The 24,744-nt window shown below is 43.8% G+C and overlaps 1 protein-coding gene across 1 annotated transcript; it reads right to left on the bottom strand.

Moving 5' to 3' along the window:
• Positions 1 to 1,244: 1,244 nt before the first annotated feature.
• LOC132886392 (phosphoglucomutase-1-like) lies at positions 1,245 to 23,638 on the bottom strand. Its single transcript, XM_060920979.1, has 11 exons — positions 23,381 to 23,638; positions 20,049 to 20,211; positions 19,807 to 19,953; positions 16,868 to 16,993; positions 13,128 to 13,318; positions 12,777 to 12,931; positions 10,486 to 10,601; positions 9,730 to 9,865; positions 2,934 to 3,117; positions 2,700 to 2,831; positions 1,245 to 1,334 (listed from the first exon to the last, which is right to left on the bottom strand). The coding sequence occupies exons 1-11, from the start codon at positions 23,636 to 23,638 to the stop codon at positions 1,245 to 1,247; spliced, it is 1,698 nt and encodes a 565-aa protein (XP_060776962.1).
• Positions 23,639 to 24,744: the final 1,106 nt, after the last annotated feature.

Raw genomic sequence — 24,744 nt, 5'->3', positions numbered from 1 at the left:
ACATACAGGCATGCTTCTGTATTGGAAATCACAAAATGGGCTCAGGAATATTTCCAGAGAACATTATCTGTGAACACAATTCACCGTGCCATCCGCCATCGCCAGCTAAAACTCTATAGTTCAAAGAAGAAGCCGTATCTAAACACGATCCAGAAGCGCAGACGTCTTCTCTGGGCCAAGGCTCATTTAAAATGGACTGTGGCAAAGTGGAAAACTGTTCTGTGGTCAGACGAATCAAAATTTGAAGTTCTTTATGGAAATCAGGGACGCCGTGTCATTCGGACTAAAGAGGAGAAGGACGACCCGAGTTGTTATCGGCGCTCAGTTCAGAAGCCTGCATCTCTGATGGTATGGGGTTGCATTAGTGCGTGTGGCATGGGCAGCTTACACATCTGGAAAGACACCATCAATGCTGAAAGGTATATCCAGGTTCTAGAGCAACATATGCTCCCATCCAGACGACGTCTCTTTCAGGGAAGACCTTGCATTTTCCAACATGACAATGCCAAACCACATACTGCATCAATTACAGCATCATGGCTGCGTAGAAGAAGGGTCCGGGTACTGAACTGGCCAGCCTGCAGTCCAGATCTTTCACCCATAGAAAACATTTGGCGCATCATAAAACGGAAGATACGACAAAAAAGACCTAAGACAGTTGAGCAACTAGAATCCTCCATTAGACAAGAATGGGTTAACATTCCTATCCCTAAACTTGAGCAACTTGTCTCCTCAGTCCCCAGACGTTTACAGACTGTTGTAAAGAGAAAAGGGGATGTCTCACAGTGGTAAACATGGCCTTGTCCCAACTTTTTTGAGATGTGTTGTTGTCATGAAATTTAAAATCACCTCATTTTTCTCTTTAAATGATACATTTTCTCAGTTTAAACATTTGATATGTCATCTATGTTCTATTCTGAATAAAATATGGAATTTTGAAACTTCCACATCATTGCATTCCGTTTTTATTCACAATTTGTACTTTGTCCCAACTTTTTTGGAATCGGGGTTGTACATTTTTTTTGTTCGAGTAGCCTAATTCTGTCTAAAAACACTAATAAATGAGATTTAACTTGGATTTGATTGTGATGTTTGACAAGCAGAGAGTCCAAGTTGTTTTGCCGTTGCTTAGAAACAGTGGACAAAAACTGGTGCGTGACATACACCATTACAACTTTTTTTTTTTCCCCCAAAAGTGAGTTTTATTACAAAAAAAAAATAGACAACAAAAAACCAAATATTTATCATGTAATGACAGTTGGACTGGTTCTTCCCGTCCTCTCATACAGCTGCGACAACTTCAGTGCGATGTTCAACAGGTCAGCCAACTTCACCTGAGGCAAATAAAAAAACCCCGACAGTTAAAAATCAAAATGGCGGCCCGAGCCCGTGTTCCAAACCACTGTCTGCAGGATACACAGTGCACTTTGTAGGGAGGAGCGAGTCATTCGGGATTCGTTTAACCCTTTAGCTTGTAGATAATTCAAAACACAATTTTAAGATATACATTCAGTTTCAGAAGTATTGGCACCCAAACTTACTGTGTGTTGATTGTATGTAGAGCGGCGGCTACAATTATCGACACCTTAACGATCTTTTGGCCGTTGCAAAAGTAGAAAAGACTTTCAATGCATAAATTGTGCATGAATAATTACTCAAGCTTCCACTGGAAAAAAAATGAGTTGATTCCTGATTACTTAGCGTATCAGATCACGTGACACCGTTCCACAATTATCGACACCCAGATGATTATTTTTAAAAAATCAGTATGTGGTATTAAGCTAACAAAACATAGTTTTTATATAAAATGTGTTTTCCATAGACTTATATTTAGTCCAAAATATCTTTTATATAAATATATGGATGTCGGTGTTTACGTAAATGAGGAAGTAATTCTGCGTCAGAAAATCTTTCTGTTCCACTTTACCGGTACGTATTTTCGTAGATCACATTTTGTTAATCGTTCGTTGTTGTTTGTATTAATTTCTCGTTCTGTAGTTTATCAATAAATATCAACAGGCAACTGACATCATAACCACATGGAACTTCAAGTCAAAGGTCGCACCAAAATATTCCTTGAACCAAAATATAAAATGTCTACTGATATTGTAATATGTGGTAGATATTTACAACAAACTACAAAAAAATATATATTTTCTGAATGGAAGAGAAAAATCTGAATATTTCAGTACGTCATCGACTTCAACAATGTGCCACAAAGATCGATCCATAACAGTTGTAAATGTCCCTTCATTCCACAGTGTGTCGATAATGGTGGACAGTGGAAAGTGATCACTATTATCGACACCTCACGTGACTTCTCAAACGCACGTTTAGATACAAAATGGCGACTGTCAAATGAAAAAGTTTCGACGAGGAGATCATGAAATATCGGTGAATTTGCTGAGTAAAAACATCTTTCCACCATGCTTACCTGCGATGATAACGTCCGGGTTTTCTGAAAAATTCCTGATCGTGATCCTGATCTCGGGTACCGAGCTGTGCCATCAGACGACAAGAACTTCCAGTTGATTAATTAACCAATAATAACTGTTGGAACTGAAACTCAGCTTTCTAAGATTTAAAAAAAAAAATTTTATTGGTAAATCTAGAAAGGTGTCGATTAATTATGGACTGTCGATAATTGTAGCCGCTGCTCTAGTAAAAAAAAAAAAGAATAGAAATGCATCTCAAATCACCTGTGGATCCTGTAAAATCTCATTTTTGTCTTTCTCATAGCTGTCGATGTAGAGGTGTATTGTGGCACCTGATGCGGTTCCACTTAGGCGAAAAATAATGCGAGAACTCCCTTTGAATATAATCCGCAGGCCCTGTTGAAAGGAAGATTTCTTAATCTTAGTTCAGTTTAGATGTTTATTAGTAGATCAGCAGGACTTTGTTGTGTTTCACACTGAAATGATTTGCCTCATGACCTGGTTCCTTGTGACGCTTCCATCTACAGGGTCGTTATATTCAAAGTTGTCTGCTTTCTCCACCTTGTAGGTTTTCTCGCCGATGGTGAACATCTGTCCAGTGAATGCCTTGTCTGTAATGATCACCTCGAGATCCAGCATCAGGTCCACTGCCACGTCGATCTCGACGTCCTCGTAGTCGTACCTACCAGGTACGGAAGAGAATACCGCATCAGGAACGGAGACAAGAGCATAAAAACGAATAGAATTTTGCCGTTCTATTTATCAAATAAAATTATTTTTAGTGGTATTTTTATGGGTAACAGAACTAATTTTGGTGTGTAATTTCGTCCCAGAAACAAAATTGTAATTTAAAGTAGTGAGTTCAGACAGCGGTCAATATGGCGGCTGTGTAATTGATGAATGCACCAATTTTTTTTCTTCCAAATTTCATGCCTTTTTAAGTGGGTTATTTTACACTTTTTATTGACGCTGCTCATAATCTGTTTTGATCATATTAATTTGCCACGTCTAAACATGCTCCATACATAAATTAATGCACATAGCTTAATCTCTGGCTTAAATATGGAGATATTCAACCTACACATGCTCCAGACATGTTTTGTTTTGATAGCTCAAGGGCTTCACCCAAAAACACCGGTTCCTCATTGGTTAGGAAAAAGAAATTTCAGCACGTCACCGTGGATACCCCAGTGCATTGTGGGATGTGTGCGTATGCAGATTTCAAACCATATATACCACGGCTCGTTCAATACTCAAACCATACAGCTGAACCGTCAGCGAGTCTCGCGAATTTGTCACAAATTTTCCAGGTAAGTTGTGCGATCTGCACAAGAAAGCATCTCGAGCGAGACACAGTGATCTCTTGTGCCCAATATGGCGCCTTCATTTCGATTATTTAAGCTGACGAGTGTTTTGCCGCTTCTGAACACCAGCACCCCTCGTTTCAGAATCGTCAGTTATATGCAAATGAGGTCAAAATATGCTAATGTGCGTATTTCCGTCATGGTGTTATAGCCACGTTTTAAATGACTGCCAGAAGCATGATTTAGCTACTGAAAGCATTTTCAGCCAAACAATATAAGATTTTTTTTTTTTACATTATTTAGGTCTAATTAATGCATGTATGCAAATTATCTTGTACATGCACATTAGATGGTTGAGACACTTTAAAGATGTTCATGGCCCACAGAAACTTCTAGATATTATTCAAACAATAAAATAAAAAGAAAACCTGTCGATGTTACCACTGATCCTCATAAACCGTATGTAAATTAGATAATTTTATGCTAATTAGACTCCTTAATTATATATCGTGGTAAAAAAAAAAAAACATAGAAATGCCTGGATTCTGTGGGGAAAAACAATGTAGCACAGAAAATTTTGTCAAATTTAGCAACAAATAACAGTTTTATTCCCAGGATTGTTTTTTTTTCTTACAAAACACCCCCATTGTTTGTTCTGCAGAACCATTTCTCTGAAAAGAGCAAAATCCGAGACCTACAAATGCCCATAGTAACTGAATCACTGGACCCATTTTGCTTCATTTCTTTTTTAAATTAGCATATTTCAAAGATGAATAATTTATCACAGTGGCAGCGGGGGCGTGGTCAAGCATCGGTCTGTGACCGGAGGGTGGAGTCAGGGAAGGTAAGTGGCAGAATCACTGCACCTGATGTCAATTAACCTGTGTTTGTGTGTCTTCCCCAGTGACCGCGCCCTATATAAGGAGAGAGAGAGCAGAGGAAGGGAGCTCTGTCCCCAACCAGACGACTGATGTGTGTGTGTCTGTGTGACTGGGAGATTGTAAAGCTGAAAATAAAGGAGGTTTTTTGGAACTCAGTTCTGGCCTGCCGTACTTCTGTGCTCCACCCACCCACTCAAAGTCCTACAGTGGTGCCGAAACCCAGGAAGGAGCACAGAGGAGAACAGCCCCATGAAGTCCTCCCCCTTCGCGGACCTGATCCACGCCCTCGCCACGGCCCAACAGAGCCAGCATCAGGTGCTGGTCACCCCCCGAAAGGAGCAAGCGCAAAGGTTCGAGGCCCTGGTGCTGGCGCAACAGGAAGATAGTCAGGCGTTCCGGCACCTCCTCGTGTCGGTGGGGTCCACCACCTCCACCGCCGCGGGCCCTCCCCACCTCACCCTAACGAAGATGGGCCCGCACGACGACCCCGAGGCCTTCCTAGTGCTCTTCGAGCAAGCAGCAGAGGCCTGTGGCTGGCTGGTGGAGCAGCGCACGGCGCGCCTCCTCCCCCTGCTAACGGGCGAGGCGCAGCTGGCCGCGCTACAGCTTCCCGCCGACAGCCGGCTAGTCTACTCAGACCTGCGCCGGGCTGTCCTCCAGCATGTGGGGCGAACCCCAGACCAACAACGCCAGTGCTTCCACGCTCTATGCCGAGAGGAGGTCAGCTGGCCGTTCGCGTTTCGCCAGCAATTCCGGGAAGCCTGCCGGCGGTGGCTGAGGGCTGACAACGGCGACACCGAGGGAATCGTTGATCTGGTGGTATTGGAGCAGTTCATCACCCGACTTCCTAAAGGGACCGCAGAGTGGGTCCAGTGCCACCGCCCGGCGTCGCTGGATCAGGCCATTGAGTTGGCGGAGGATCATCTGGCAGCTGTTCCAATGGCAGGATCACAGATCACCTCTTCTCCTCTCTCTCCCCTTCTGTGTCTTGTCCTCACCCCGTTCCCCCACTGTGGAGGCGGGGGCCGGCTCCACCCCAGCTGGCCCGCCGCACCCGCGGTGCCCTCCCGTTTCCCACTTCCGTGTCTGTCTCTCTCCTCCCCCCAGGTGAGTGAGCCCCAGAGCGCCAGTGCAGAGAGAGAGCCCGGGCCGGTTTGCTGGTGCTGCGGGGAGCCGGGGCACCTCCAGCATCAGTGCTCGGCAATGAAAGTGGCCGCAGTGGTCCGTATCCCCAACGCGCCAGGAACCGCCTGCGATCGGGCCAGAGCGTATTGCATACCGGTGAGTGTCCAAGGGGATATGTATCAGGCTTTGGTGGACTCCGGCTGTAATCAGACCTCAATCCACCAAAGCCTGGTGCAAGACAAGGCACTGGGGAGAGCACAATTGGTGAAGGTGTTGTGTGTGCATGGGGATGTTCACAACTACCCTTTAGTGTCGGTCCACATTCTATTTCGAGGGGAAAAATTTAGTGTAAAGACAGCGGTTAATCTTCGCCTTATCCACTCGATAATTTTGGGGACTGATTGGCCGGGATTTCAGGAGTTAATGACTCATTTAGTGAAGAGTGGGTCCTGCTGTAGTTCAGCAGGGGGAGGTCCTGGTGTGGCATTGGTGGGAGCAGCTGTCACAGAGCCGTCTACGTCATCTCCGCGTCAGAGTGAGGAGCAGCAGGCTCCTCCTCCCTCTCTTGGGGAATTCCTCGTGGATTTCCAGTTAGAGCAGTCGCGAGACGAGACTCTGCGGCATGCATTTCACCAAGTGAGAGTAATCGATGGTCAAATGCTCCAGCCAAACGCCACCCCATCCTTCCCCTATTTTTCCATTATGAAGGATGGATTATACCGAGTGACGCAGGACACTCAGACTAAGGAGCCGATCACACAACTTTTGATCCCAAAGAGCTGCCGTGAATTGGTATTCCAGGCGGCTCACTTTAATCCCATGGCTGGACACTTGGGGCAGGATAAGACACTAGCCCGAATAATGGCCTGGTTCCATTGGCCAGGGATTTGCGGCGATGTTCATAGGTGGTGTACGGCGTGCTGTGAATGCCAGTTAGTAAATTCAGCGGCCATTCCAAAAGTGCCTTTGCGCCCTCTACCATTAATCGAGGCCCCATTCGAAAGAATTGGGATGGATCTCGTCAGGCCATTAGATCAATCAACATGAGGGTACCGCTTGATATTAGTTCTGGTGGACTATGCAACGCGATACCCGGAAGCAGTGCCTCTTCGCAATATCTCAGCACGTAGTATTGTGGAAGCACTCTTCCATGTCATCTCCCAAGTCGGAATCCCCAAAGAGATTCTGACTGATCAAGGCACTTCGTTTATGTCACACACGCTGCGTGAACTGTATGGGTTACTGGGAATTAAACCGATCCGCACCAGCGTTTATCACCCACAAACGGACGGTTTAGTCAAACAGTTCAATCGCACCCTCAAGAATATAATTAAAAAGTTTGTACGTGAGGACGCATGCAATTGGGATAAATGGCTCGAACCCCTGTTATTCGCAGTGCGAGAGGTCCCACAAGCCTCCACAGGGTTCTCCCTGTTCGAATTATTATATGGGCGTAAGCCGCGCGACATCCTAGATGTACTGCGGGAAAATTGGGAGGAGGGACCTTCACCAAGCAAAAATGAAATTCAATACGTTATCGACCTGCGCGCAAAACTCCACACACTCACCTAACCCAGGAGAATTTGCGGCAGGCCCAAGAACGGCAAATCCGCCTGTACAACAGGGGTACGTGCCTTAGGGAGTTCGCACCAGGAGATAAAGTACTCATACTGTTGCCCACGTCGAGCTCCAAATTGATCGCCAAGTTTAGCACCTCAATCTGCTCAAACTCTGGAACGAGGAGGTCCCTGTGGCGTTGGTGTCATTGGTTCCGGAGAAGGCGGAGCTGGGGCCGGAGGTTCAAAAGGGAGCATTGACATCGCTTACCTCTCCGGTCCCCTGTGGAGACCACCTCTCCCCGACCCAACTCACGGAGGTTGCCCAGTTGCAGACCGAATTTTCGGACGTGTTCTCGCCCCTGCCCGGCCGCACCCGCCTCATAGAACACCACATTGAGACGCCCCCGGGGGTGGTAGTGCGCAGCCGCCCTTACAGGCTACCTGAACACAAGAAAAAGGTGGTTTGGGAAGAACTTGAGGCCATGCTCGAAATGGGCATCTTCAAGGAGTCCCACAGTGACTGGAGCAGCCCGGTGGTCTTGGTTCCCAAGGCCGATGGGTCGGTCCGGTTCTGTGTGGACTATAGAAAAGTCAATGCGGTGTCTAAATTCGATGCGTACCCAATGCCTCGTATTGACGAGTTGCTGGATCGACTAGGTACGGCTCGCTTTTATTCGACACTGGAGTTGACAAAGGGTTATTGGCAGATCCCCTTGACTCCACTGTCCCGAGAAAAAACAGCCTTTTCCACACCATTTGGCTTGCACCAATTTGTCACACTTCCTTTTGGGCTGTTTGGGGCGCCCGCTACGTTCCAGCGGCTTATGGACAGGGTCCTCCGCCCCCACGCCACCTATGTGGCCGCATACTTAGACGACATCATAATCTATAATGACTGGCCGGCATCTGCAGCACCTGAGGGCCGTCCTTAGGTTGCTGAGGCGAGCGGGTCTCGCCGCCAACCCGAAGAAGTGTGTGATTGGGTGGGTGGAAGTACGGTATCTGGGCTTCCACTTGGGCAATGGGCAAGTGCGTCCCCAAATTAATAAGACAGCAGCGATTGCGGCCTGCCCGAGGCCCAAGACCAAAAAGGGGGTGAGACAGTTCCTGGGGCTGGCTGGCTACTATCATAGGTTTATACCTAATTATTCGGATGTCACCAGTCCGCTGACTGATCTCACTAAAAAGGGGGCACCAGATCCGGTCCAGTGGACGGAGCAATGCCAGCGGGCTTTCTCTGAGGTAAAGGCTACACTGTGTGGGGGGCCACTGTTACACTCCCCTGACTTTTCTCTCCCCTTTATGTTGCAGACGGACGCGTCGGACAGAGGGCTGGGGGCTGTTCTGTCCCAGGAGGTGGAGGGGGAGGATCGCCCCGTGCTGTATATCAGCAGAAAGCTGTTGGTGCGTGAGGGGTGCTACAGTACCATAGAGAAAGAGTGCCTAGCCATCAAGTGGGCAGTCCTCGCCCTCCGCTACTACCTGCTGGGACGCCCTTTCACCCTCTGTTCAGACCACACGCCCCTCCAGTGGCTCCACTGCATGAAGGATGCCAACGCGTGGATCACCTGTTGGTATCTGGCACTCCAGCCCTTTAACTTCAAGGCGATCCACAGGCCGGGGACGCAGATGGTCGTGGTGGACTTCCTCTCCTGTCAAGGGGGGAGGGAGTCGGCTGCAGGCCGGACTGCTGCCTGGTCTGAGTTGGGTGGTGGGGGTATGTGGCAGCGGGGGCATGGTCAAGCATCGGTCTGTGACTGGAGGGCTGAATCAGGGAAGGTAAGTGGCAGAATCACTGCACCTAATGTCAATTAACCTGTTTGTGTGTCTTCCCCCATGACCGCACCCTATATAAGGAGAGAGCGAGCAGAGGAAGGGAGCTCTCTCTCCCCAACCCGACTGATGTGTGTGCGTGTGTCTGTGTGACTGGGAGATTGTAAAGCTGAAAATAGAGTTTTTTTGGAACTCAGTTCTAGCCTGCCGTACGTCTGTGCTCCACCCACCCGCTCAAAGTCCTACAATCACTTTTACATCTCTTGGCCATATTTCAAATTTCTGAACTCCCTAGTTAAAGTCTGCATCGATAGATAAAATAGCTGCATTCTTTATAAAACACCAATTACTCAATCTGGTTAACTCTGCACTTCTCAGAGGCTTTAATATCCTCTAAAGTCATGGTATTTGTCTATATTTTTGAACAATAAACCTGAGATCAGCAAATCCATACTCCATTCCCAGTTTGAAGTCTTATTTCACCACATGAATCGGTTTAATATAAAATGTTTATATACTCTTTCCCACTGTTGGTTTAGGAATATCTCTCTCTGGGATTATTTTTTTTGTTGGTATTTCTCACTCCTTTCTTTTACATCAAGAGTTTAATATAAAAAAAAAACAAAACCCAAGTGTCTTCTTCACCGCAGACCTGGTATAGTAGTTCCTGCCGTAGGTTTTCCAGTGATCGATCATGACTTCCTCAACACTCTGTTTTCTAAAAGCAAGAATGGAGAGCCAGGCGAGCACAGCCCAAAGCCCATCCTTCTCACGGATATGATCCGCACCTGCAAAGAGGAAACCGAGCTTCATGTGACGTGGGATTTTGTATCGGTTCATATCAACACCGTTTTGAAAAAAAAATTGTCAGTGATCTTATGAAAACGTCTGATACTTTTTTTTTCTTGATTAAGACCAATGATTTAAGCGTCTCAAACGCTGACATGGAGAACTCATCCTCCTGTAGTTCAGGGTTCTCAAACTCTTTGTAGCTGGCAACCCATTTAACTGGTTAAACTCTGCTCTCTCCAGTAGATTAAGTTCATTCGCTCATTATTTAAATGCATTTAATTCATCTGTTTATTCGTACGATAGTTTTCTGTTCCTGAAGTCTCCACTGACAGAGTACATTAGGTCCAGCTCGACTATATTTATAAGCCTAATTGTAAACCTGAATTAAACCCATTTAATTCAAGCATCCACTCAAACAGAAGAGATATGTTGGCTTTGAAAATGCTGTCACCGTTTCATCACTGTAACTAAATTAAAGTTCACCGATCCCCTGGCTACACTTCATGAACCCCACTTGAGAGCCACTGCTCCAGAGAGTATTGGACAGTCGAACAAAATCATGATTGTTTCAAGGATGAACGAATAAACCATTCACAGCATTCGTTCCTTTAGCTACCTGTGCCGAAGCTCTCCTCTCCACACAGTGAAAGGCGACCAGCGTCCATCAGCTTTCCAAAGAACTTCCAACCAGTTGGAGTTTCATACAGTTGAATCTTGGTTGCTTTAGCCACACTGCAATGAACGAGGGCCACGTTAACGTTTCTGTCCTCAGTGTTCCATCAAAACTACACGTGGCGTTAAAGACTAGCGTTTTGTAACATTCAGCTCAGTGAAATTCTTTTCGTTCTTGAGCAGAACCTCTGTGCTGAGGCCCCGTGGGAATTTATAACGTTGATCAGTAGCCTGTCACTGTGCCTGAGTTGAGCTGTGAGCCCTTTTGTAGTACAAGGCATTACATCCAAAATGAATAAAGCACTAATTTTAGCAGTGTGCAGACACGATACGTCCCAACACAGCTATAAATTGAGCCGTAAAAAAAAAGTCTGGTCCGTAGTTGGTTGGGAAGCTGAATGTAACGGTCTTGTTACATTCGCAATGAGCTCAGACAGAACAGCAAGCGGGATCGATTTTCTCAATGTTCAAAGCTTTGATTTAGTAACCAAATTAACTTGGGCAGTTGAAGTGCATGTACGTCGATGCTGAAACTAGAATAAATCCTTGAACTTGAAACGAGAACGTTAAAGGACATGGGACATGAAACATAAATGCACGCTATATCAGTTTCTTTCCATTAAAAATATGAATTAATTGCATCAACAAATACAAAATCATCTATTAAATTCAGCAAAATCGTTATATTCGTGATGATTATATGGCATTTCTGCTCGAGCTCCGATATGCATGTTTTACAACCGGAAGAGCCGCTGTCACGTGATCATACGTCACAAAAACTTTCAGGCACAGCACAAGCGGGTAGATGAATGGAGAAGTGTGAATCGTGATGATGACGAATGCGACAAAATAGTTTTTGTGTCTTGGATGACAAGAAAATTGTTTCGTTTTTAGAGTGTTTAACGTACATTGAACATCATGGTGTATTGCGACCTCCCAGTCAGTCAGACGCGCTGTCACTCCTGTTAGCAATGTAGCTAGGCTCAGCATGGCCAATGGTATTTTTTGGGGCTGTATTTAGATGCGACCAAACTCTTCCACGTTTTTCCTGTTTACATAGGCTTATATGACCAGTGACATGAAACAAAGTTCAGTTACACAAATTGAAACGTGGCGATTTTCTATGCTATGGAAAGTCCGCACTATAATGACAGGCGTACTAACACCTTCTGTGCGCTTCGACAGCGCATTGATACCTTCACTCAGAGTTGTACCATTATTTTTTAGACAGGGCGGACGGACCAGGGCATTCGCCCGCCTGGCCGTGCCCGATGAGGAGCGCTCTCGGCCGGCTTGGGAGGCAGACGGCAGCCCCTCCTGGAAGTGTGGTTTTACCATGGGCCTCATGCGGTAAGGATTAGTATTATAATTTTGGGTGTATCAATTATTGATTATCATAATTCTGACTCGTTTCGCCATTTTGAATGTTTTCATCTCGGACTCTGGAAGCATTGTATCGCAATCAATCTCGAAAAATATCAGCAAAAAAAAAAATAGCTTGCAACGGACTTTAGCTAGATCTATGATGAACTTTCAATGTATGATACAAAAATAATACTTCTTTCAACAGATCATTAGCCTTTGAGCAGAATTGTTTTTAACTTACCAGGATGTGTTATCGAGCCGACCGCTTTCAGTTTCATGGGGGCTGAATGAACTCTCACTCTCAGAATCATCTGACCCGTCAGAGTAAAGACAAGATCCATGTTCATGTGAATTTCCAGCTATCGGTTCGAATTGATAGGGTCTAACTTCACATCTCTGTGAAACATCGGGAATGTCACTGTTGATGGTGTCCATTTCGGTAACCTGTTTACATTAGATTCCCAAGCGCTGGCTCTTTGGAAAGTTTTTGTGACGTCACGGGTCACGTGACCGCTTAGCTAATTAACGAATCATTGTTTTACGCTGATATATAAAAAAGTTGAATAATGTGATGATTTTCACATTTTTGACACCCTGCAGTTATTTAGATGGCATTTCTTATGTCCTTTGTACATAATTATACCCAGAAAAAAATCCATGTCCCATGTCCTTTAAGTCACAGCTAAATTGCAGTCTAGACCAATTTATTATTTTTTTTATCATCGCCAATCTTGTTTTTCAAAACGAGATACAAACTGCAAATTTCTAGCGTGACTAGCAGCTCAAATCAACACACCATACTCACTCTTTTAAAAGTTACTGATACTGTAATAAAACTAGAATAAAATTGATTGATGAAGGTTATATTACTTGTCGAGCGCTCCACTGCTGGGCATTGTCCTGGCGAAGCCTCTCACTCCCATGTGCTGAAAGTAAGGGATGCAGAAGATGTTTGCTGCAATAACAGCAACCGAATCTGAGGGGTTAACGAAAATGCCGTTTTTCCCTAAGATCATGTTACGGTCCTGGAGAGAATGAGACACAGGGTAAGCTGGGGCTGAGATTGATTAGGTCACTGACATCCTTGGTATTTTGGTGATCACAGGCTTAGGTTTCTTTCCTAAACTAATCTCGACTGATAGATTTTCATATGAAAAGATTTATAGGCGTTTGAGCACGAGTTATTCATGCATAACGGTGTAACTCTTTAAAAACACCCACACCATCAGCATCGAAGGCAGCTCCAAAGTCAAACTGGCCGCTCTTCATGGTCTCAAGCAGTTCTGCAGCGTAGGTCAGGTTCGGATCTGGAAGCTGGCCGCCGAAGTCCTCCTGAGGGACGCAGTTAATGGCCGAGTTGGCAGGAGAACCCAGTTCTTCACACAGGATCTTTTTCACATATGGGCCAACCACTTCAGGATGGACATGAAAACAAAGTCCAAAAGGTGATTGGTGCCATATCAGACAGTCATGCATGGAGATTTAAAGGAGGAGGAAAAAAAATTAGGTTACGAAAATCACTTTTATGCACTTTAGCTATAGTGAACTTACTGTCGCAGAGTTTAACTGCATATAGCTTCATTTCCATTTCGCTGCTCGTTGTGCCTGAAAACTCTAGGTAACAAATACAACTCCTGGATCGAAACTATCAGTCATGATGAATGATCCCTTGTAGTTTTATTAGCTGCCTGCCATCATTTTCATTTACAAGAAATTCCTTCATGATGAGGCCTTCTACATCCAAAGATCAAACTTTCTTAATTACTACGCATTGCTGATGCAGAGTCCTCGACTAAACTGCTTTTATTTCTCTCACCAACATTACAAACCTAGGGAGTCGGTAGAGCGTAGCTCGCTCCGGCCCCGTGTAGTCCAGAAGGAACGATCTAAAGTGGGCAATAAATGTCGCAAGCTATATATAGAAGCGATATCCGCCCTAGGAATACCGACCGATTTACCAGAAAGAATCCAAAACGGCGAGGAATTGACAGGTTTTTGTTGAACTGCTCATTAAGGCTTAATTAGTCCATAACTTCATTAATAATTGTAATGAAGCAAATCTGGGTAGAAATTATATGCACGCTAGGTTCCCCTACCTTCATGCCAGAAAGAATCAAAATCGGTGAAGAATTGAGGGAGAAGAAGTGATGTGTGGAAACTGCTCATTAGGGCTTGATTAATTACTCCATATCTTCATTATTAATTACAATTCTGCACATTTGAACAGAAGCCATATGCACCCCAGGCAGACCTACAACCCCGATTTCCAAAAAAGTTGGGACAAAGTACAAATTGTAAATAAAAACGGAATGCAATGATGTGGAAGTTTGAAAATTCCATATTTTATTCAGAATAGAACATAGATGACATATCAAATGTTTAAACTGAGAAAATGTATCATTTAAAGAGAGAAAGTAGGTGATTTTAAATTTCATGACAACAACACATCTCAAAAAAGTTGGGACAAGGCCATGTTTCCCACTGTGAGACATCCCCTTTTCTCTTTACAACAGTCTGTAAACGTCTGGGGACTGAGGAGACAAGTTGCTCAAGTTTAGGGATAGGAATGTTAACCCATTCTTGTCTAATGTAGGATTCTAGTTGCTCAACTGTCTTAGGTCTTTTTTGTCGTATCTTCCGTTTTATGATGTGCCAAATGTTTTCTATGGGTGAAAGATCTGGACTGCAGGCTGGCCAGTTCAGTACCCGGACCCTTCTTCTACGCAGCCATGATGCTGTAATTGATGCAGTATGTGGTTTGGCATTGTCATGTTGGAAAATGCAAGGTCTTCCCTGAAAGAGACGTCGTCTGGATGGGAGCATATGTTGCTCTAGAACCTGGATATACCTTTCAGCATTGATGGTGTCTTTCCAGATGTGTAAGCTGCCCATGCTACATGCACTAATGCAACCCCATACCATCAGAGATGCAGGCTTCTGAACTGAGCGCCGATAACAACTCGGGTCGTCCTTCTCCTCTTTAGTCCGAATGACACGGCGTCCCTGATTTCCATAAAGAACTTCACATTTTGATTCGTCTGACCACAGAACAGTTTTCCACTTTGCCACAGTCCATTTTAAATGAGCCTTGGCCCAGAGAAGACGTCTGCGCTTCTGGATCGTGTTTAGATACGGCTTCTTCTTTGAACTATAGAGTTTTAGCTGGCAGCGGCGGATGGCACGGTGAATTGTGTTCACAGATAATGTTCTCTGGAAATATTCCTGAGCCCATTTTGTGATTTCCAATACAGAAGCATGCCTGTATGTGATGCAGTGCCGTCTAAGGGCCCGAAGATCACGGGCACCCAGTATGGTTTTCCGGCCTTGACCCTTACGCACAGAGATTCTTCCAGATTCTCTGAATCTTTGGATGATATTATGCACTGTAGATGATGATATGTTCAAACTCTTTGCAATTTTACACTGTCGAACTCCTTTCTGATATTGCTCCACTATTTGTCGGCGCAGAATTAGGGGGATTGGTGATCCTCTTCCCATCTTTACTTCTGAGAGCCGCTGCCACTCCAAGATGCTCTTTTTATACCCAGTCATGTTAATGACCTATTGCCAATTGACCTAATGAGTTGCAATTTGGTCCTCCAGCTGTTCCTTTTTTGTACCTTTAACTTTTCCAGCCTCTTATTGCCCCTGTCCCAACTTTTTTGAGATGTGTTGCTGTCATGAAATTTCAAATGAGCCAATATTTGGCATGAAATTTCAAAATGTCTCACTTTCGACATTTGATATATGTTGTCTGTTCTATTATGAATACGATATCAGTTTTTGAGATTTGTAAATTATTGCATTCCGTTTTTATTTACAATTTGTACTTTGTCCCAACTTTTTTGGAATCGGGTTTGTACCTTCCTGCCAAAAAGAATAAAAATCAGTAAAGAATTGAGACAGAAGAAGCGATTTTCATGAAATGAAGGTCAGGGTGAGATTATGTTGGAGGGGTGTGAAATGTTGCCCAGAAGCACCGGACTCTGGAACGTTGGGAAACGCGGCGAGATTCAAAATGCCTTGTGTTGTTATTGTGATTCAAAGGGTTTTTGGCAGAGTGTTTATGCGCCTGTAATAAAAACTATTCTTAAAGAGAGCATTTATTTTTAGTAAAATAGCAATCCCATCATTCTGAAAGATGATATTCCAACCAGTAACGTTTGTTTAGAACTGTTATTAATGGTTGAGGGTTGTAGTTTGAGATTTTAACATTAGCTCTCTCCCGGTCAGGAACCCACGCAGGACTGATCTTGCCAAGCCAAGCAAAACAAAACCCCTCCATGTTTTGTGCCAGGCCCACATGTTGCCAGACGTTTGAAACGCTTGTTGTTATGGCTGTGATTAGATCAGAATTGACCCAGTTACAGAAACGTTTCTTTATTTAACATCCTGCCTCAGAAATGCAGTGATCACGTCCCGTTTAAATTTTTTTTCATCAGTGAAATGAATGACCAGATGAAGCCCTACATCCCAGTGACCCCCAGCCCTTCGCAGGCTACTGGAACGTTTCACTTTGGATTAGAGACAGAGGATTGTCTGCCTTGGCTTTTTAAAATGTCATTTTGAGAGTGCAGTAAATGCTACAGGGCTTCCTATGTGAAAGGGGGAAATCCTGCTTTGGTTTCAGTGTTATGTCAGACATCCCCTCTGAATCGTTTAACAGCAGGCTGGAAACTCTATCTCGATGACCCAGCCCTCAAAAAGTACACATCTGTTCCTCCTGCTACGATGATTAGTATATGGCGTATATTCACAACGATGAAATGAATTTGAAAGAACAGTAAATACAAAAGAATCTAATGTTCCTAATGTTCATCTTGCGAACAGAGCCAGGATGTTGACCGTCCAGCATTTTGGAGTCGTGCAGAGTCTCACAGGTCTAATTTGGAACTAAACATCCATTTGTTGATGTATAATGGTTTTAAAAAAGGGAACGTTTGCGACAATCGAGTTCCTACCTCCGTGCATGGCATCTAACCGGATGCATATGTGGTTCTGGCCTGATAGAAGCTCCTTCAGTGCCGCAAAGTCAAAGATGTTCCTCAGCATGTTGGCGTAGGATTCCACTGGATCTACAATCTCAACTGCAAACGAGGCAGATCACAGAAAAAAAAATGCTCATAAACTCTCCGGTATTAGACGGTGTTGGGTCGTATTAGTTTATTTCATCACAGCACTCGTTCGAATACATTATCATTTCTATATTAACAGCTCAGGGATAAAATAGATCACTGACATGAAGTTTTCTAGCAGTCAGAGGTGAAGCTGTACTGTAACTTTAGGTTTTTTGACATCTTCAGGACAGGAGTTTACGCTTCTTTATGGGTTTTCAGAAAACATAACTAACAAGCTGCATTTTGAAAATCTTGTTTACAATAGAAAAGCGAGAGGCTTGTGAGGGAACGACTGTTTCTAGCTGCTATAACGTAGATGAGAACTTGCTTCGTGGACGTTCCACATCATTAAAGCTGTACTGCCTTTCAGATTTTTCACGTTTAGGTCATAAAAATAATTTTCCCCGACACCCAATTATTTTTGGTTAGTGACCAAAAGTTACTGAATTTGAATTGCAGAACAACTGATGAGTTTATCTCCACGTGGCCCTAAATGCGGCGCTATTTTTTCCTGCTTCACCATGACCCAATACAAGATACTACATCATACATCACATCACGTGGTGGGCTTTCCCCGTTCACGCAAGGCATTGTGGGATACAAATTTGAAACAGGAGAGAAAAATGGAGTGCAAATGAAACGTGAAAGAGCGACTACAGTAACGGAAAGAAAGCGAGAAGAAAAGACGTTATGTTCTATACGAAGGAAAGGAAACGCAGGACCAAACTAATAAATATCGGAGGTCAGCGAGCACCTCGGTGTGATCAGCTGTTCGTTTAGCGACAGAACAAAGGGAAACCTGTAGATGGCAGTAATGCAACACTGTGGATGCCAGCTGCCGTAAAACCCAAAAGAAGAAGAAGAAGGTAAACCTGCGCATGTGCATACGGACATCCTCCGTCTGCTTGACTGCGCAATTTCATGCACATTTATTTGCTTTAATCCCCTCAAATTAAATAACTTCCCAGCCACAGAACGGCCTGATATTTTGAGATATTACAGAAATAAACAGATATCACAATCGCCACATTTCAGACGGAACTAAATTTCACCGGTTTTATGAAATCGAAAGGCCGTCTACTTTTAAATGTAACTATTTACCGTATGATGTGCAGTTCATTAATAAATAAAACATTGTAATCGTTGGTAATTTGCTGTAGTAAAAGAGGAATAAAACACTTGGAGTACCTGCTGCTTTCGCAAAATCCGGGGGAGTGTCTGTAACTTTATCACACAGTATTTGACTATAATTATTAGTATTAAAGTAATATCTTGAATAAATGTGTGGATGTGTATTTGCTAGAAGTAATCTGAAGCAAGTCGACTTGCGTTATGATCTTTCGTGAAACAGTTGAGTTTTTTGTAAACGTCTCATCTACGGTATATGATGCACTGTATGGCCAAAAGTATGTGCACCCCTGTCCTTGTTGAGAATCTCAGTCCAGATTTACTCCTCTTCGCTGATCGAAGGAACTCTACTCTTCTCTTCTGGGAAGACTGTCCGCGATATTTTTTGGGCGTGGCTGTGAGGTTTAGTGTTCGTTCGTTCAGGTCAGGCTCTGATGTGCAGTCGGTGTTCCAATTCATGCCAAAGCTGGCTTTGTGCACAGAAGCATCGGCACGCTGGAATAGGTTCAGGCCTCTTAGCTCCAGTACAAAGGCAATCTATTGAGGTATTTCACCTGACGTCACAGGGTCACGTGACGCCCCGGTGTCCACCATTTTGGACGGCAAGCTAGCTAATGTCAACAACAGTAGCTAGTATGTTACTGTAGCAATATTTATGTTCAGTCATTTGGATGACTGTTAAAACCTTTCGGTCTCAAGTTTTTCCTTTACTGTATTTACTAGTTTACTGAGCTAGCGCGCGATGGCTCCCGGCTCGGCCGGAGAGCGCTAGCTCAGTAAACTAGTAAATCCAGTAAAGGAAAAACTTGAGACTGAAAGGTTTTAACAGTCATCCAAATGACTGAACGTAAACATTGCTACAGTAACATACCAGCTACGATGTCGTTGACATTAGCTAGTGCTAACAGCTAGCTGCTAGTACACTGCTACAACACAGACACCGACCCTAATAATACAGTTCTTGGTCATTGCCTGGTAACAGCAAATTTATAACGGGCCATGTCTCAACAGACTAAGAAGTTATTTCAATGACGTTTAATAACATTTTGTTTATCCTGAGGACCGAAAGTAAATGAAAATGTGAACAAACCTTAGCTGTAATCAGATGGCGACCACCGGCTCCAGGGACGACCCGCTGATGTAGGCATGTTACCCAGCCTGACACAAAATATTTGTAGGCATCCAAACTCTTATACGCTTTCAGATCAATACCTGTGTATGGCGATGGGTTTTTAACGACATAGGTATACAGATCATGTGGGCCGAAGTCAGGTAAAGACGAGGGCTTCGTGTACTTCCGTACGTCAGTGAACAATCCTGGTGGAAGCAGGTAAACGTCGTTCTCTAAGCCTGCTAACCTCAATTTTTGCAAATACCTCTCCCTCTGCTCGCCCTGTAAATGCCCTACGTCGCTGGATAGTGAAGGTGTTTTCTGCATCTCGCTCCTTTTTCTTTTAGGTTTTTCGTTTGTCGCCTTCCTCGCATTCAAACCGATTCGAGCCGTGCCGTCCAAAATGGCAGCATCACATGACTTGGTCACGTGAGTGAAATACCTCAATACCATTGTGCGCTTCAGATGCTGAGGAAGAAGCACATCTGGATGTGTCCTTTTGGTCATATAGTGTATCTCGACCACCAGAAATGCCTTCACCTACCTGTAAAGGGTTTGAATTTGTTCTCCAGGTCGAAACTCTGCTTGCCGAGTCTGGTCAGATCCACTGTGAGTTCGGGGCAGATGGCGTACTCCTCTAAACCCCTGCTTATCTGAAAGATTTTATCTGTCACAGCGCTGGGTGCAGGCCCTTTGAGCCAGATTGAAATAAAACAGAACATATTTATTTGTATGTACTTCGATATAAAGCTCATTTTGTATTGGATACTCAGCTAATCATTTGACCTCCGTTAGCGATGTTGAACTTTATGCCAAAGTCTCCGTCTGGTCCTCCAGGGTTGTGACTGGCGGTGAGCACAAATCCACCAATCGCTTTGAACTTCCTGATTACGCACGACACAGCCGGTGTGGACATGATGCCATTCTGACCAATCACCAGTCGGCCCACCTGAGACGGGTAGAGGACAGGTGAGCTGCACAGAGGGTTTCAATCCCTTCACACAGTGATTCGCTTCCATTTCCCTGCTCAAAAACGGTTCACACTCAAGTCTACAGTATTTAATACTGATGAATAAATTAATGGAGGATATTACTTTCAAACAAAGCAGCAATATTCTTGACATGTAAAAACGTACACAGGTCAGGACTGCTGAATGATGCAGCTGATTACAGAGCTTAAAAACTGAATGAATTGCTTCAATTAATTATTAAATGAATTGATTAAATGTTAATTACTATTCTAGCCACATTCACCGGATATCCAGAGCAATCGCGCGCTCTGATTGGCTACTCTACTACTAGGATGTCAGCTCATATGCCGTGAGTAGAGAAAAACAAAATGGCGGCGCGTGTTGCTGAACCAACCGAGGACGAAATAAAAACTCTACTCGAAAACAAAACCTCAAAAATGTTAAAGTATTTAAAAGAAACGGAAACAGCTAAAGGAATATAGTTTTTTGTGTTTTATTTCTCCCCCAGTATTTCCAGTTCCACACTCTGGCCCAGTCAGTGGCAGTAATGCACCTTTAAAGTGCGTATTCTGGACCAATTTCGTTTTTTTTTTAAATATGAAAGTCTGTCCCTTTACACACTCGTCCAGAAGGGTAATTTTGCACAAGGCCATCTGTCTAAAGCAGAAAAAAATAAAATACAATAAAACGCGTCTGGAAAAATCCCAAGGGAGTCTGGAGCCAGATTCGTGACGTCACCTGCGGAAGCGCCAGCAGGCTGAGCGAGCTTCGCACGGTTTCAGTGCACAGCCTGTGTAGACCAAGCGCTCCCGTTTCTCTCTCATTGTCCGGTCTTTTGGGAAACGATGAGTACTAATCCCATCATGATTGGTGTTGCTACACCCTCCTACGATACATCTGTTAACCATTTTAGTAATTACGCGATAACGTTGAACTTTGCAGAAAACCACCAGGTCGTTTTCTCATAAACAAACCAGCGCTGGCGTAGGATTCAGAGGGAGGCGTCCCGCACGCGACGTCACGAAAATCAATGTTTGCCGGGAAATCCAAATGCCGAGTTTTTTCAGAGGCGGACCAATTCGCCTCAAATGGCTCGATTTCAACTGAATTTTTCTCGTATTGCGTAAAATGTGACTGTCAGGTTTTATTTCTTTGTAAGGATAAATAATTGTAAGAATTTATTCTTAATTGTAAAGGATTTAGTCTGTGACCCTCTGTTTTGTTTAAAATGACCAAGAAGGCATTCTTCTGTCTCTGGCATTCCAGAAGTGACCTTCTGTCTAAGCTAGACACATTGCTCGAGACGTAATATTGATATCTTTATCAGAACATATTGCCCTGTGCTATCTCTGACCTAAGGTTGTGCATAAATGTTGATATCTTTTAGAACATCTACTGATATGAAATGTATACAGAACATTTATGACACGATTGATCCAAGGTTTCACACCCACAGCTGCATATCCACACACAGACGGATATCAAACAGTGATGTCACTTCATCCACACAGATAACACACACACGTATAAAATCCCCTGTATTCTCTTGTCTCATTGGGGACTTGCGAATAAAAGATTGTGAACTCATGGGGTTCCTGTCTTTTTTTTTTTTTTTTTTTTTTGCGACTCACCCCCAGAGCTCTGGGTGACGCGAGGGGACTGATCTCGAGATGGCGATCGCTTCGGCTGAGGCTGAGGGCAAGAGGTTAAGAAACCTAACAGTGACAGATATTTGACCAAAGTTTAATATAAAATAAGAGAATTACATTGATCTTGCTCCTGAATTTACCCGTGATATGCACTTTAAGTTGGTTTGCCAACCGCCAAAAAAAAAAAAACCTAAAGAAGAAGAAAACCCCAAAAATACAAAAAAAAAGCAAGAAAATATGGAATGAAAGTATTTGATGGTAAGAACATGTATCTTTTTTTTTTTTTTTCAAGAATTATTATTAGCGCATTTTTCAAAAATTTCGCCGGTTTGTTTACATTCTAAGCGGAAATGATTTTGTTGGACGTTTTGTATAAAGTTTTTATTTATCGAATTTGCAAAAAAAAAAAAGCTTAGTTACTCAAAACCCAGTGAATGTGGATGGAATAAATCAGTTATTCCGCTCAATCTCGGTGCTACGCGCTTCGTCGCCCATCAGCTCATGTACGACTCGATTTCATGGAATAACTCTTAAATGAACGCTGAGGCTATTTATTCGAGTCTGCCTCAAAAAGGGGTGTTTTTACATTTGGGATTTTCTTCAGAAAGTTTGTAAATGTAGACCAGAGTGTGAGAATGCACAGGAGATGGTCATTATATAATTTATATGAATTACTATAGTAGCGAGTTTATATTTTCCTAAAAACAGCTTAAATTTACTGTGTATAAGTTTGAACCCTGTGCATGAAAGGGTTAAATAATTCCTTAAAATGCACACATTTAGGGTTTTGGTGAAAAATGTATTTTTTATTTTTGAAAGCTGCAATCTTTGTTCTTTCTGGAGCACTGATAGTGATAAAATGTAAGATGTGTGTGTGTGTGTGTATATATATAGGTCATCACTTTTCATCTCCAGTTACTTTGTGTATTTATTAATCTAACAGATGAAACTCCTATTTAAACCCGTGACCTTTGGATTGAATTAAAAAAATTAGGTGTCGTTTCATTGATACACCACTGGGGGATTTTTACCACTACAGAACTTCCACTCATGTTTCTCCACCTGCGCTGGAATCTGACCGGCTAGATTAGAAAAACATTTTTTAGTTGGCATATAATTTATTTATAATCTTCCCTATCTATAAATATCGCTACCCCAGCAGAGACGTGTCGTGAACAAATATGTGTTGGACAGGAGACGACAACAAAGGCAGGTCTACAGAATGAGCTCGATTTAAGAGGATCGTTTTGCAGCGTGCTTGCACCTGACTCTCGCTAATCATTTGAGTTAACGGCTGCATTGTTGCACGCTCAGCGTAACTTTTTGTTCAATTTCAGACAGCAAGTCTGGCACAGATTACAAAAGGCAAGTAACAGGATGCATGTGTGAGGCACAGATTAAAAAATGAAAACAAACAGTCCTGAGGTATAGAAGAACAAATAACTGCTGCTGATTACAATCGTGAGAAGGTTATTAAAAAAAAAAATGAGCGACTGACCCCATTGGCTGCTGCCATCTGTACTATGACCTGGATGGCGGTGGTGTTGAAGTAGCGCCCGTCTCCTCCCACTACCATGGTGGAGCCTTGGCGGTCTCGCAAGTCGATGGAGGAGAAGACACTCTGGATGAAGTTTTGCAGATAGTTCCTTTTGCACTGGAAAACACGGACATTCTTCCTGAGGCCGCTGGTGCCGGGCCGCTGGTCAGGATACGGAACGGTGTCGAGATGCAGCACCTGTAGAGGACTGTTCTCCATCGCTCAGAGAGACGGCGAGAACAACAAAGACAACTCGGTGGAAATGGGGTCAATGTTACTGTGCACTGTTCTGTCAAAACACTGGGAATGGGGAGCGAGAGCAGAAGGGGGGGAAGAGCCTTAAAGCAGCCCGGAGCATTCCAGAAACTGGCAGCACAGGACATTAAGGATCCAAAAATAAATCAGCAGTGGTAGAGAGTAATAGAAGATGAGCTCCTCTTCACACATGTGCAGGGGCATCACTGTCACACTTCACACTCGCGACACAGGGAAGATGCCTCGCCAGGGCCGCGTTAGTCAACTAATCACCGGCCAAACCCACCTGATATACAGTCAATTAGCACATGAAATTCGATCATTTTGGCAAACTATGAGTTACAACATGCATCGATACGTATTTGTGGATTTCCTACCAATGAACATCAAATTCTGGTGACAAAAGATCTAGAAGGTTCTACGCATTGGCAGTGGTGGCTGAGTGGTTAAGGCTTTGGGTTCGGGATCAGAAGCATCAAAACCGCCACTGTTAATAATAACAACCCCTTTCTGGGGAACAGAGTGTTTCCGTATCAGAAAAGATTCCTAGAACCTTAAGACGAAGCTAAGAACCCTTCACTATACAAAGTTTGTTTTAGGCGCTAAGAGAATCCGTTCTCATTTAGGTTACAGATTGCTGAAATGATTTCTCCTGTAATGCCATTTTAGCTGCGCTAACGATGATGATGATGATGATAACCCCCGTGATATCAGCACGGGACACAACCACAAGCTTCTCACAGGATTAATGAAAATACAGCACCAACCAACAAATTTGGATCAGAATTCTCACTAAACACAAATCTTTCATCCGTCCAGGGTCACAGGCGAGCTGGATCCTATCCCAGCTGACTACGGGTGAAAGGCGGGGTTCACCCTGGACAAGTCGCCAGGTCATCACAGGGCTGACACATAGACACAGACAACCATTCACACTCACATTCACACCTACGCTCAATTTAGAGTCACCAGTTAAGCTAACCTGCATGTCTTTGGACTGTGGGGGAAACCGGAGCACCCGGAGGAAACCCATGCGGACATGGGGAGAACATGCAAACTCCACACAGAAA

The sequence above is a fragment of the Neoarius graeffei genome, chromosome 1, assembly GCF_027579695.1.
Source record: "Neoarius graeffei isolate fNeoGra1 chromosome 1, fNeoGra1.pri, whole genome shotgun sequence".
Classification (NCBI taxonomy): domain Eukaryota; kingdom Metazoa; phylum Chordata; class Actinopteri; order Siluriformes; family Ariidae; genus Neoarius; species Neoarius graeffei.
The sequence above is the reverse complement of the archived record's forward strand: the minus strand, read 5'-3'. Positions and strand labels throughout refer to the sequence as shown.